General features: G+C 40.0%; 2 protein-coding genes across 2 annotated transcripts; both read left to right on the top strand.

Annotated features, from left to right (window-relative positions):
- Positions 1–2,806: 2,806 nt before the first annotated feature.
- On the top strand, positions 2,807–4,288 carry LOC143127025 (uncharacterized; the record flags this gene model as incomplete). Its single annotated transcript, XM_076288327.1, has 1 exon — positions 2,807–4,288. A coding segment is annotated over exon 1 (1,392 nt), but the record flags the coding sequence as incomplete, so codon positions are not given.
- A 121-nt stretch (positions 4,289–4,409) lies between these two features.
- LOC143127301 (uncharacterized) lies at positions 4,410–13,080 on the top strand. Its single transcript, XM_076288711.1, has 7 exons — positions 4,410–9,952; positions 10,514–10,578; positions 10,662–10,852; positions 10,991–11,106; positions 11,201–11,265; positions 11,452–11,594; positions 11,882–13,080. The coding sequence occupies exons 1-7, from the start codon at positions 4,430–4,432 to the stop codon at positions 11,971–11,973; spliced, it is 6,195 nt and encodes a 2,064-aa protein (XP_076144826.1). The 5' UTR covers positions 4,410–4,429; the 3' UTR covers positions 11,974–13,080.
- The last annotated feature ends 202 nt before the right edge of the window (positions 13,081–13,282 follow it).

Below are 13,282 nucleotides of genomic sequence, written 5' to 3'. Positions count from 1 at the left end.
AACTGAGGTAACAACGACCACAACTCAGCCAACAAGTTCAACCACAAATGAACCAACAACTACAACAGAAGCAACAACAACAACTGAACCAACAACCACAACTGAACCAACAACAATCACAATTGAACCAACAACAACCACAATTGTGCCAACAACTTCAACCACAAATGAACCAACAACTACAACTGTGGTAACAACAACCACAACTGAGCCAACAACTTCAACCACAAATGAACCAACGACTACAACAGAGGCAAACACAACAACAATTGAACCAACAACCACCACAATTGAACCAACAACAACCACAAATGTGCAAACAACTTCAACCACAAATGAACCAACAACTACAACTGAGGTAACAACAACCACAACTCAGCCAACAAGTTCAACCACAAATGAACCAACGACTACAACAGAAGAAACAACAACAACAACAACAGAACCAACAACCACAACTGAACCAAAAACAACCACAAATGAACCAACAACTACAACTGACGTGACAACAACCACAACTTCAACCACAAATGAACCAACGACGACAACAGAAGCAACAACAACAACTGAACCAACTTCAACCACAAATGAACCAACAACTACAACTGAGGTAACAACAACCACAACTGAGCCAACAAGTTTAACTGCAAATGAACCAACGACTACAGCAGAAGCAACAACAACAACAACTGAACCAACAACAACCACAATTGAAACAACAGCAACCACAATTGTGCCAACTACTTCAACAACAAATGAACCAACAACCACAATTGAACCAACAACAGCCACAATTGTGCCAACTACTTCAACCACAAATGCACCAACGACTACAACAGAGGCAAACACAACAACAATTGAACCAACAACCACCACAATTGAACCAACAACAACCACAAATGTGCAAACAACTTCAACCACAAATGAACCAACAACTACAACTGACGTAACATCAACCACAACTTCAACCACAAATGAACCAACGACGACAACAGAAGCAACAACAACAACTGAACCAACAACAACCACAATTGAACCAACAACAACCAAGATTGTGGCAACAACTTCAACCACAAATGAACCAACAACTACAACTGAGGTAACAACAACCACAACTGAGCCAACAAGTTTAACCGCAAATGAACCAACGCCTACAACAGAAGCAACAACAACCACAATTGAACCAACAACAGCCACAATTGTGCCAACTACTTCAAACACAAATGAACCAACGACTACAACAGAGGCAACAACAATTAAACCAACAACAACCACAACTGAGCCAACAACAACCACAATTGTGCCAACTACTTCAACCACAAATGCACCAACGACTACAACGGAGGTAACAACAACAACAACTGAACCAACAACAACCACAAATAAACCAACAACAACAACAATTGAGGCAACCACAAATGAACTAACAACAACCACAATGGAGGCAACAACTTCAACCACAAATGAGCCAACAACTACAACTGAAGTAACAACAACCACAACTGAGCCAACAACAACCACAATTGTGCCAACTACTTCAACCACAAATGAGCCAACAACTACAACTGAAGTAACAACAACCACAACTGAGCCAACAACAACCACAATTGTGCCAACTACTTCAAACACAAATGAACCAACGACTACAACAGAGGCAACAACAACAACAATTAAACCAACAACAACCACAACTGAGCCAACAACAACCACAATTGTGGCAATTACTTCAACCACAAATGCACCAACGACTACAACAGAGGCAACAACAACAACAATTGAACAAACAACAACCACAAATAAACCAAGAACAACAACAATTGAGGCAACCACAAATGAACTAACAACAACTACAATGGAGGCAACAACTTCAACCACAAATGAGCCAACAACTACAACTGAAGTAACAACAACCACAACTGGGCCAACAACAACCAAAATTGTGCCAACAACTTCAACCACAAATGAGCCAACAACTACAACTGAAGTAACAACAACCACAACTGAGCAAACAACAACCACAATTGTGCCAACTACTTCAAACACAAATGAACCAACAACCACAATTGAACCAACAACAGCCACAATTGTGCCAACTACTTCAACCACAAATGCACCAACGACTACAACAGAGGCAAACACAACAACAATTGAACCAACAACCACAATTGAACCAACAACAACCACAAATGTGCAAACAACTTCAACCACAAATGAACCAACAACTACAACTGACGTAACAACAACCACAACTTCAACCACAAATGAACCAACGACGACAACAGAAGCAACAACAACAACTGAACCAACAACAACCACAATTGAACCAACAACAACCACAACTGATCCAACAACAACCAAGATTGTGGCAACAACTTCAACCACAAATGAACCAACAACTACAACTGAGGTAACAACAACCACAACTGAGCCAACAAGTTTAACCGCAAATGAACCAACGCCTACAACAGAAGCAACAACAACAACAACTGAACCAACAACAACCACAATTGAACCAACAACAGCCACAATTGTGCCAACTACTTCAAACACAAATGAACCAACGACTACAACAGAGGCAACAACAACAATTAAACCAACAACAACCACAACTGAGCCAACAACAACCACAATTGTGCCAACTACTTCAACCACAAATGCACCAACGACTACAACGGAAGTAACAACAACAACAACTGAACCAACAACAACCACAAATAAACCAACAACAACAACAATTGAGGCAACCACAAATGAACTAACAACAACCACAATTGTGCCAACTACTTCAACCACAAATGAGCCAACAACTACAACTGAAGTAACAACAACCACAACTGAGCCAACAACAACCACAATTGTGCCAACAACAACCACAATTGAACCAACAACAACCACAATGGAGGCAACAACTTCAACCACAAATGAGCCAACAACAACAACTGAAGTAACAACAACCACAACTGAGCCAACAACAACCACAATTGTGCCAACTACTTCAAACACAAATGAACCAACGACTACAACAGAGGCAACAACAACAACAATTAAACCAACAGCAACCACAACTGAGCCAACAACAACCACAATTGTGGCAATTACTTCAACCACAAATGCACCAACGACTACAACAGAGGCAACAACAACAACAATTGAACAAACAACAACCACAAATAAACCAACAACAACAACAATTGAGGCAACCACAAATGAACTAACAACAACCACAATGGAGGCAACAACAACCACAATTGTGCCAACTACTTCAAACACAAATGAACCAACGACTACAACAGAGGCAACAACAACAACAATTAAACCAACAGCAACCACAACTGAGCCAACAACAACCACAATTGTGCCAACTACTTCAACCACAAATGAGCCAACAACTACAACTGAAGTAACAACAACCACAACTGAGCCAACAACAACCACAATTGTGCCAACAACAACCACAATTGAACCAACAACAACCACAATGGAGGCAACAACTTCAACCACAAATGAGCCAACAACAACAACTGAAGTAACAACAACCACAACTGAGCCAACAACAACCACAATTGTGCCAACTACTTCAAACACAAATGAACCAACGACTACAACAGAGGCAACAACAACAACAATTAAACCAACAGCAACCACAACTGAGCCAACAACAACCACAATTGTGGCAATTACTTCAACCACAAATGCACCAACGACTACAACAGAGGCAACAACAACAACAATTGAACAAACAACAACCACAAATAAACCAACAACAACAACAATTGAGGCAACCACAAATGAACTAACAACAACCACAATGGAGGCAACAACTTCAACCACAAATGAGCCAACAACTACAACTGAAGTAACAACAACCACAACTGGGCCAACAACAACCAAAATTGTGCCAACAACTTCAACCACAAATGAGCCAACAACTACAACTGAAGTAACAACAACCACAACTGAACCAACAACAGCCACAATTGTGCCAACTACTTCAAACACAAATGAACCAACGACTACAACAGAGGCAACAACAACAATTAAACCAACAACAACCACAACTGAGCCAACAACAACCACAATTGTGCCAACTACTTCAACCACAAATGCACCAACGACTACAACGGAGGTAACAACAACAACAACTGAACCAACAACAACCACAAATAAACCAACAACAACAACAATTGAGGCAACCACAAATGAACTAACAACAACCACAATGGAGGCAACAACTTCAACCACAAATGAGCCAACAACTACAACTGAAAAAACAACAACCACAACTGAGCCAACAACAACCACAATTGTGCCAACTACTTCAACCACAAATGAGCCAACAACTACAACTGAAGTAACAACAACCACAACTGAGCCAACAACAACCACAATTGTGCCAACAACAACCACAATTGAACCAACAACAACCACAATGGAGGCAACAACTTCAACCACAAATGAGCCAACAACAACAACTGAAGTAACAACAACCACAACTGAGCCAACAACAACCACAATTGTGCCAACTACTTCAAACACAAATGAACCAACGACTACAACAGAGGCAACAACAACAACAATTGAACAAACAACAACCACAAATAAACCAACAACAACAATTGAGGCAACCACAACTGAACCAACGACTACAACAGAGGCAACAACAATTGAACCAACAACAACCACAATTGAAACAACAGCAACCACAATTGTGCCAACTACTTCAACAACAAATGAACCAACAACCACAATTGAACCAACAACAGCCACAATTGTGCCAACTACTTCAACCACAAATGAACCAACGACTACAACAGAGGCAACAACAATAATTGAACCAACAACAACCACAAATAAACCAACAACAACAACAATTGAGGCAACCACAAATGAACTAACAACAACCACAATGGAGGCAACAACTTCAACCACAAATGAACCAACAACTACAACTGAAGTAACAACAACCACAACTGGGCCAACAACAACCAAAATTGTGCCAACAACTTCAACCACAAATGAGCCAACAACTACAACTGAAGTAACAACAACCACAACTGAGCCAACAACAACCACAATTGTGCCAACTACTTCAAACACAAATGAACCAACGACTACAACAGAGGCAACAACAACAACAATTAAACCAACAGCAACCACAACTGAGCCAACAACAACCACAATTGTGGCAATTACTTCAACCACAAATGCACCAACGACTACAACAGAGGCAACAACAACAACAATTGAACAAACAACAACCACAAATAAACCAAGAACAACAACAATTGAGGCAACCACAAATGAACTAACAACAACTACAATGGAGGCAACAACTTCAACCACAAATGAGCCAACAACTACAACTGAAGTAACAACAACCACAACTGGGCCAACAACAACCAAAATTGTGCCAACAACTTCAACCACAAATGAGCCAACAACTACAACTGAAGTAACAACAACCACAACTGAGCCAACAACAACCACAATTGTGCCAACTACTTCAAACACAAATGAACCAACGACTACAACAGAGGCAACAACAACAACAATTAAACCAACAGCAACCACAATTGAAACAACAGCAACCACAAATGTGCCAACTACTTCAACAACAAATGAACCAACAACCACAATTGAACCAACAACAGCCACAATTGTGCCTACTACTTCAACCACAAATGCACCAACGACTACAACAGAGGCAAACACAACAACAATTGAACCAACAACCACAATTGAACCAACAACAACCACAAATGTGCAAACAACTTCAACCACAAATGAACCAACAACTACAACTGACGTAACAACAACCACAACTTCAACCACAAATGAACCAACGACGACAACAGAAGCAACAACAACAACTGAACCAACAACAACCACAATTGAACCAACAACAACCACAATTGATCCAACAACAACCAAGATTGTGGCAACAACTTCAACCACAAATGAACCAACAACTACAACTGAGGTAACAACAACCACAACTGAGCCAACAAGTTTAACCGCAAATGAACCAACGCCTACAACAGAAGCAACAACAACAACAACTGAACCAACAACAACCACAATTGAACCAACAACAGCCACAATTGTGCCAACTACTTCAAACACAAATGAACCAACGACTACAACAGAGGCAACAACAACAACAATTAAACCAACAACAACCACAACTGAGCCAACAACAACCACAATTGTGCCAACTACTTCAACCACAAATAAACCAACGACTACAACGGAGGGAACAACAACAACAACTGAACCAACAACAACCACAAATAAACCAACAACAACAACAATTGAGGCAACCACAAATGAACTAACAACAACCACAATGGAGGCAACAACTTCAACCACAAATGAGCCAACAACTACAACTGAAGTAACAACAACCACAACTGAGCCAACAACAACCAAAATTGTGCCAACAACTTCAACCACAAATGAGCCAACAACTACAACTGAGCCAACAACAACCACAATTGTGCCAACAACAACCACAATTGAACCAACAACAACCACAAATAAACCAACAACAATTGAGGCAACCACAAATGAAATAACAACAACCACAATGGAGGCAACAACTTCAACCACAAATGAACCAACAACTACAACTGAAGTAACAACAACCACAACTGAGCCAACAACAACCACAATTGTGCCAACTACTTCAACCACAAATGAACCAACGACTACAACAGAGGCAACAACAATTGAACCAACAACAACCACAATTGAAACAACAGCAACCACAATTGTGCCAACTACTTCAACAACAAATGAACCAACAACCACAATTGAGACAACAACAACCACAATTCAACCACCAAAAAACATAATTGGGCCAACTACTTCAACCACAAATGAACCAACGACTACAACAGTGGCAACAATAACAACAATTGAACCAACAACAACCACAATTGAAACAACGGCAACCACAATTGTGCCAACTACTTCAACAACAAATGAACCAACAACCACAATTGAACCAACAACAGCCACAATTGTGCCAACTACTTCAACCACAAATGAACCAACGACTACAACAGAGGCAACAACAACAATTGAACCAACATCAACCACAATTGAGGCAAACACAAATGAACTAACAACAACTACAATGGAGGCAACAACTTCAACCACAAATGAGCCAACAACTACAACTGAAGTAACAACAACCACAACTGAGCCAATTGTGCCAACTACTTCAAACACAAATGAACCAACGACTACAACAGAGGCAACAACAACAACAATTAAACCAACAGCAACCACAACTGAGCCAACAACAACCACAATTGTGGCAATTACTTCAACCACAAATGCACCAACGACTACAACAGAGGCAACAACAACAACAATTGAACAAACAACAACCACAAATAAACCAACAACAACAACAATTGAGGCAACCACAAATGAACTAACAACAACTACAATGGAGGCAACAACTTCAACCACAAATGAGCCAACAACTACAACTGAAGTAACAACAACCACAACTGGGCCAACAACAACCAAAATTGTGCCAACAACTTCAACCACAAATGAGCCAACAACTACAACTGAAGTAACAACAACCACAACTGAGCCAACAACAACCACAATTGTGCCAACTACTTCAAACACAAATGAACCAACGACTACAACAGAGGCAACAACAACAACAATTAAACCAACAGCAACCACAACTGAGCCAACAACAACCACAATTGTGGCAATTACTTCAACCACAAATAAACCAACAACAACCCCAATTGAGGCAACAACTTCCACCACAAATGAACCCACAACCACAATTGAGGCAACAACAACCACAACTGAGATAACATCTTCAATCACAAATGAACCAACAACTACAACTGAAGTAACAACAATCACAACTGAGCCAACAACAACCACAATTGGGCCAACTACTTCAACCACAAATGAACCAACGACTACAACAGTGGCAACAATAACAACAATTGAACCAACAACAACCACAATTGAAACAACAGCAACCACAATTGTGCCAACTACTTCAACAACAAATGAACCAACAACCACAATTGAACCAACAACAGCCACAATTGTGCCAACTACTTCAACCACAAATGAACCAACGACTACAACAGAGGCAACAACAACAATTGAACCAACAACAACCACAATTGAGGCAACCACAAATGAACTAACAACAACTACAATGGAGGCAACAACTTCAACCACAAATGAGCCAACAACTACAACTGAAGTAACAACAACCACAACTGAGCCAACAACAACCACAATTGTGCCAACTACTTCAAACACAAATGAACCAACGACTACAACAGAGGCAACAACAACAACAATTAAACCAACAGCAACCACAACTGAGCCAACAACAACCACAATTGTGGCAATTACTTCAACCACAAATGCACCAACGACTACAACAGAGGCAACAACAACAACAATTGAACAAACAACAACCACAAATAAACCAACAACAACAACAATTGAGGCAACCACAAATGAACCAACGACTACAACAGAGGCAACAACAATTGAACCAACAACAACCACAATTGAGGCAACCACAATTGAACCAACAACAGCCACAATTGTGCCAACAACAACCAAAATTGTGCCAACTACTTCAAACACAAATGACCCAACGACTACAACAGAGGCAACAACAACAACAATTAAACCAACAACAACCACAACTGAGCCAACAACAACCACAATTGGACCAACAACAACCACAATTGTGCCAACTACTTCAACAACAAATGAACTAACAACCACAATTGAACCAACAACAGACACAATTGTGCCAACTACTTCAACCACAAATGAACCAACGACTACAACAGAGGCAACAACAACAATTAAACCAACAGCAACCACAACTGAGCCAACAACAACCACAATTGTGGCAATTACTTCAACCACAAATGCACCAACGACTACAACAGAGGCAACAACAAAAACAATTGAACAAACAACAACCACAAATGAACTAACAACAACTACAATGGAGGCAACAACAACCACAAATAAACCAACAACAACCCCAATTGAGGCAACAACTTCCACCACAAATGAACCCACAACCACAATTGAGGCAACAACAACCACAACTGAGATAACATCTTCAATCACAAATGAACCAACAACTACAACTGAAGTAACAACAATCACAACTGAGCCAACAACAACCACAATTGTGCCAACTACTTCAACCACAAATGAACCAACGACTACAACAGAGGCAACAACAACAACAATTAAACCAACAACAACCACAACTGAGCCAACAACAACCACAATTGAACCAACAACAACCACAAATGAACCAACAACAACAACAATTGAGGCAACCACAAATGAACTAACAACAACCACAATTGAGGCAACAACTTCAACCACAAATGAGCCAACAACTACAACTGAAGTAACAACAACCACAACTGAGCCAACAACTTCAACCACAAATGAACCAACGACTACAACAGTGCCAACAACAACAACAATTGAACCAACAACAACCACAACTGAGGCAACCACTTCAAACACAATTGAAGCAAGTTCTTCAACAATAAATGAAGCAATAACAACCACAATTGAGGCAACAACAACTACTATCACAACCACAGCTATTCTAGCCCCAACCACAAGAACGACAATTACCTCAGCACCTGCCACATCAACCAGAGCTTCATCAGCCCGTACTACAACAATCAGAACTACCCCAGCACCTACCACAAGCACTACAACTACTCCAGCCCCTACTACAACTACAACAACTCCCACCACAACAACCACCACGACTACAACTAGAGCACCATCTCGTCCAGCTCCTACATTTGAGATTCGGGCTGTCCTTTTCATAGTATTTGAGTCAGCGCTTACCGACCCACAGAGTCCAGAGTTCCAGCAACAAGCAGTTGTGGTAGAAAATGCAGTAAGTACTCTTTTGTACTACATGACAAATGCAAGTTATCGGTCTGCAGCCATTGGCTGAAATTACACAGTACAGATTTACATACTGTAGATTGTGTATTAGTGAACATGCAATTCATATCTGTGTGGGTCAAAAAAAGGTTACATTTCAGGATGAATCTGAAAGAGTATTTTCTATTTAGTAAATCAGCCATTATAATAACACTCTGCCACTCCAGGGTTAAGCTCTCCTATTTTTTTAAAAGGGAATGGATTGGAGATGGAACTCTTTTTGGTTTACTGTATGTTATGCCCAAAACACATCATTGATTAACTATTAGACTCAGTGCAACCCTTTTGAATCATGCATCAGACACTTGTACTTGCACCAAATGCACCACTGTGTGCTAACGAAGGGACCTATATTTGAAAGCCAGGCCATGCACCTGGAAACCACAGTAACACAATAAAAATAAATTAAACAATATTGAAATTCATAATTAGATACTGACCATATTATGATGGTGCAAATAATTAAAAACAAAACAAATGAAAAAATAATTCTGTCTGTGTTTCTGTGCAGTGTGATTTCATCTATCGACGACGCTTTGGATTTCTGTTTGTGCGGACCATTGTGAGAGCATTCAGGTAAATCTCCCTCATATATTGTATCACAGTGAAAAAGCAAGATATATTTTGAGACTAAAATAAATGTTTTGGCATTGTTACAGGCTGGCTACTAGATACCGAGCGGACACCATTGAATCAGAAGTTGAGACAGATGTTGACGTTGTGTTCAATGAGACTTCAATTGAGCCCCTCCCTACAAGCTCTGTTGTTGTTGAAGCCCTGGCTATCGCTGTAAATGACTCAAATTCAGGCTTCAATCTTTCTGTGGTTCCTGGATCCATCTTTGTGAGAAGTAAGAAAATGTTTGTTTCAGAAACTAGTAATAGTGATCAAACATGAATTAACATAAGAATAATGAATAAGTCACATATTTAGTGCAGTAAACAGTACTATCTCTTCACAAATGTTTGTGTGTGTGTGTGTTTCCTAGGTGAACCCAAATCAGCAGCCATTGTCCAGTTCCGTACCAATGACACATTTATTGCTGACCTTTTGAATTCTTCTTCGTTTGCCTTCAGTAAAAGATCCTCACTTATCAAAACAGAGGTACAGTAGCCTATATTTCATGAGTTATAGCTGCTGACTGCTTTGATCAAACCATTGATTGTGGACTTTTCTCCATTTCTTTCAATCTATGTAGCTAGAGCCATTTTTCTTTGAAGACTACCAGCCAGATTTCATCAGCCTCACACCAACAAGCTTCAGGTGACTGCCACCTGCAAACTGTAACAAGTATAGATAATTGTGTGTGTGTTTATGTGTGTATGTGTGTATGCTTTTGAGAGAGTCAGTGTGTGTGTGTGATGGGATAATGTATTGTTAATAGCTGCTCAGGTTACACATGTATTCTAATCTTGCCTTTGCTATGCTACTGCATTTCCCCTTCACCAGCAAAGGATCAATTATCCATGAGACGAACATGACCATAACCTCTGATGCAACGTTCCCCAATGATACACAGATTATAGCCACCCTGACTAGAGCTGCCTTGAGTGGAAACTTGTCATTTACCATCATCTTCATTGACAGCACAGGTAAACTGATTTGTTTAATATACTTAGTGAGCTCACAATATATTGTATAAATAATGCATTGCACATTGTGTACTCCATTCTCTGTATTGTAAGTCAGCGTAGCATCAAAATAAGTTTGAAAATAGTATCTTAGGGTAAAAAACCACCTGTGTTGCTTTGTTTGCATAAACGGCTAATATGGAATTGCATTTCAACTTGCTTCTATCTTGAGTCTGTTCTAACTTCCTCTTTTTTTTTATTCCCTAATTCCCACGCACACACACGCACACACACACACACACACACAGCCATGTCAGCAGGTGAAGTCAGCAGCAGTGTTAACCTCCTGAGTGCCTGTGGACTCACCATCATATCGCTCCTTGTGGCTCAGCCCTGGTAGACCCAGAAATCTCTCACATTTGACCTCGCCCAAGTGGAGTATCAACATAAAGAGAGAATGTTTCGTGGATCTAATTCCACCAAAAGAGATACAATGAATTATGAGTATTGTCTCTTTGAAGAGGACACACATTATATATGTAAGGTATAACGTCCGCAGAGGTGTCCTGTTATCCGGATTTAATGGACGAGGGCGAGAGGCAAAGAACTCCCCGACGCGCAGTGGAGGGGGGTTGCCTCCACCCAAGTCCATTAATTCCATGTAACAGGACACCTAGAAGGACGTTATCCCACTTATTACCCGGTTGCCACTATAGGCAATAGTCATGCCTTTATAGCATGCAAAGGAAACACGCGGTTCCGTTTAAAAAGAAGCCGACTTGTTCAGTTTGTTTTACAACTTTCTTTTGCCCTATAACAGCGATAGCATGGACGGTTAACTTGTTTACAGTTGATTCTATTGTCGTGAAGCCTGCTTCCAGGCTCAACCATCGTCCTACTGTTACCATTCATAAGCATTGATATGTGTTGGATTCACGATCGTTTTGCGTTGTGTTTTAGTTCTGATGTCTGTATTGAAGATGGTCAATAAAGCTTGACGGCTGGATCAGGATCGGTGATCAAAATAATTTATTGTAGATGGTACAACACTCACTAACCGAGCACAGGCTAAGTCTCAAACAGTAAAACTGCTAGTAGAAGCGGGCCACTGCTGAATGGTGATTAAACTTTTTTTTTTTTTTACCAGATCTACTTCATAGGTGTCCTGTTATTCAGAATTAATAGCCACCCCATCAGCCAATCAGAAAAGATTCTTTTTTCTCTTTGGGTGATAAGCTATCTTAAATGATGGAGACCTGTGCTGTACAATGATTGACAGACTGAATGTTTTTTCCTTGTCTTGAAAAAGCTAGCTAGCTAAATAGCAAATATTTAACATTGCCTAAGTGTGAGATCCTGAAAGGTGTCCCACTGACTTTTCTTGCAATAACCACCCAGTAAGCATGTGCACTAAAGCTGTCATTTGTTATGAAGAAAGAATAAAGAATCAACAGGCTTGTACATGCACAAGTGTTAATCAGTAATCATTATGTGTACTCATGTAAAATCAGAATTCACTCTGAGCATTTCTGTATAATGCAATATTATGGTTGAAAAACTCTATAAATATGTAATAAATTATTATTTAAGCTTGAAAATGTATTTCTTCAATGTCTCATTTAATCTTCAAATGGATGTTGTAGCATGTGGGGGAGACTCCAATCTCATTTAGAATTGTGTGTTCCTATGGGCTATTTGCTCAGTTTCTG

Source organism: Alosa pseudoharengus, unplaced genomic scaffold (genome assembly GCF_046254945.1).
Source record: "Alosa pseudoharengus isolate Yale_2024_CS ecotype anadromous, Long Island Sound unplaced genomic scaffold, YU_APseudo_1.1 YU_APseudo_1.1_scf_17, whole genome shotgun sequence".
NCBI lineage: Eukaryota > Metazoa > Chordata > Actinopteri > Clupeiformes > Clupeidae > Alosa > Alosa pseudoharengus.
This window is presented reverse-complemented; position numbering and strand designations above follow the sequence as displayed.

Excerpts from the sequence above, each read along its gene's own strand:
- LOC143127301 (XM_076288711.1), top strand. The coding sequence starts at position 4,430 with ATGGAGGCAACAACTTCAACCACAAATGAGCCAACAACAACAACTGAA. Across the intron at positions 10,853-10,990 it reads TGGATCCATCTTTGTGAGAA|GTGAACCCAAATCAGCAGCC; the intron begins GTAAGAAAATGT and ends TGTGTTTCCTAG. Across the intron at positions 11,266-11,451 it reads CTCACACCAACAAGCTTCAG|CAAAGGATCAATTATCCATG; the intron begins GTGACTGCCACC and ends CCCCTTCACCAG.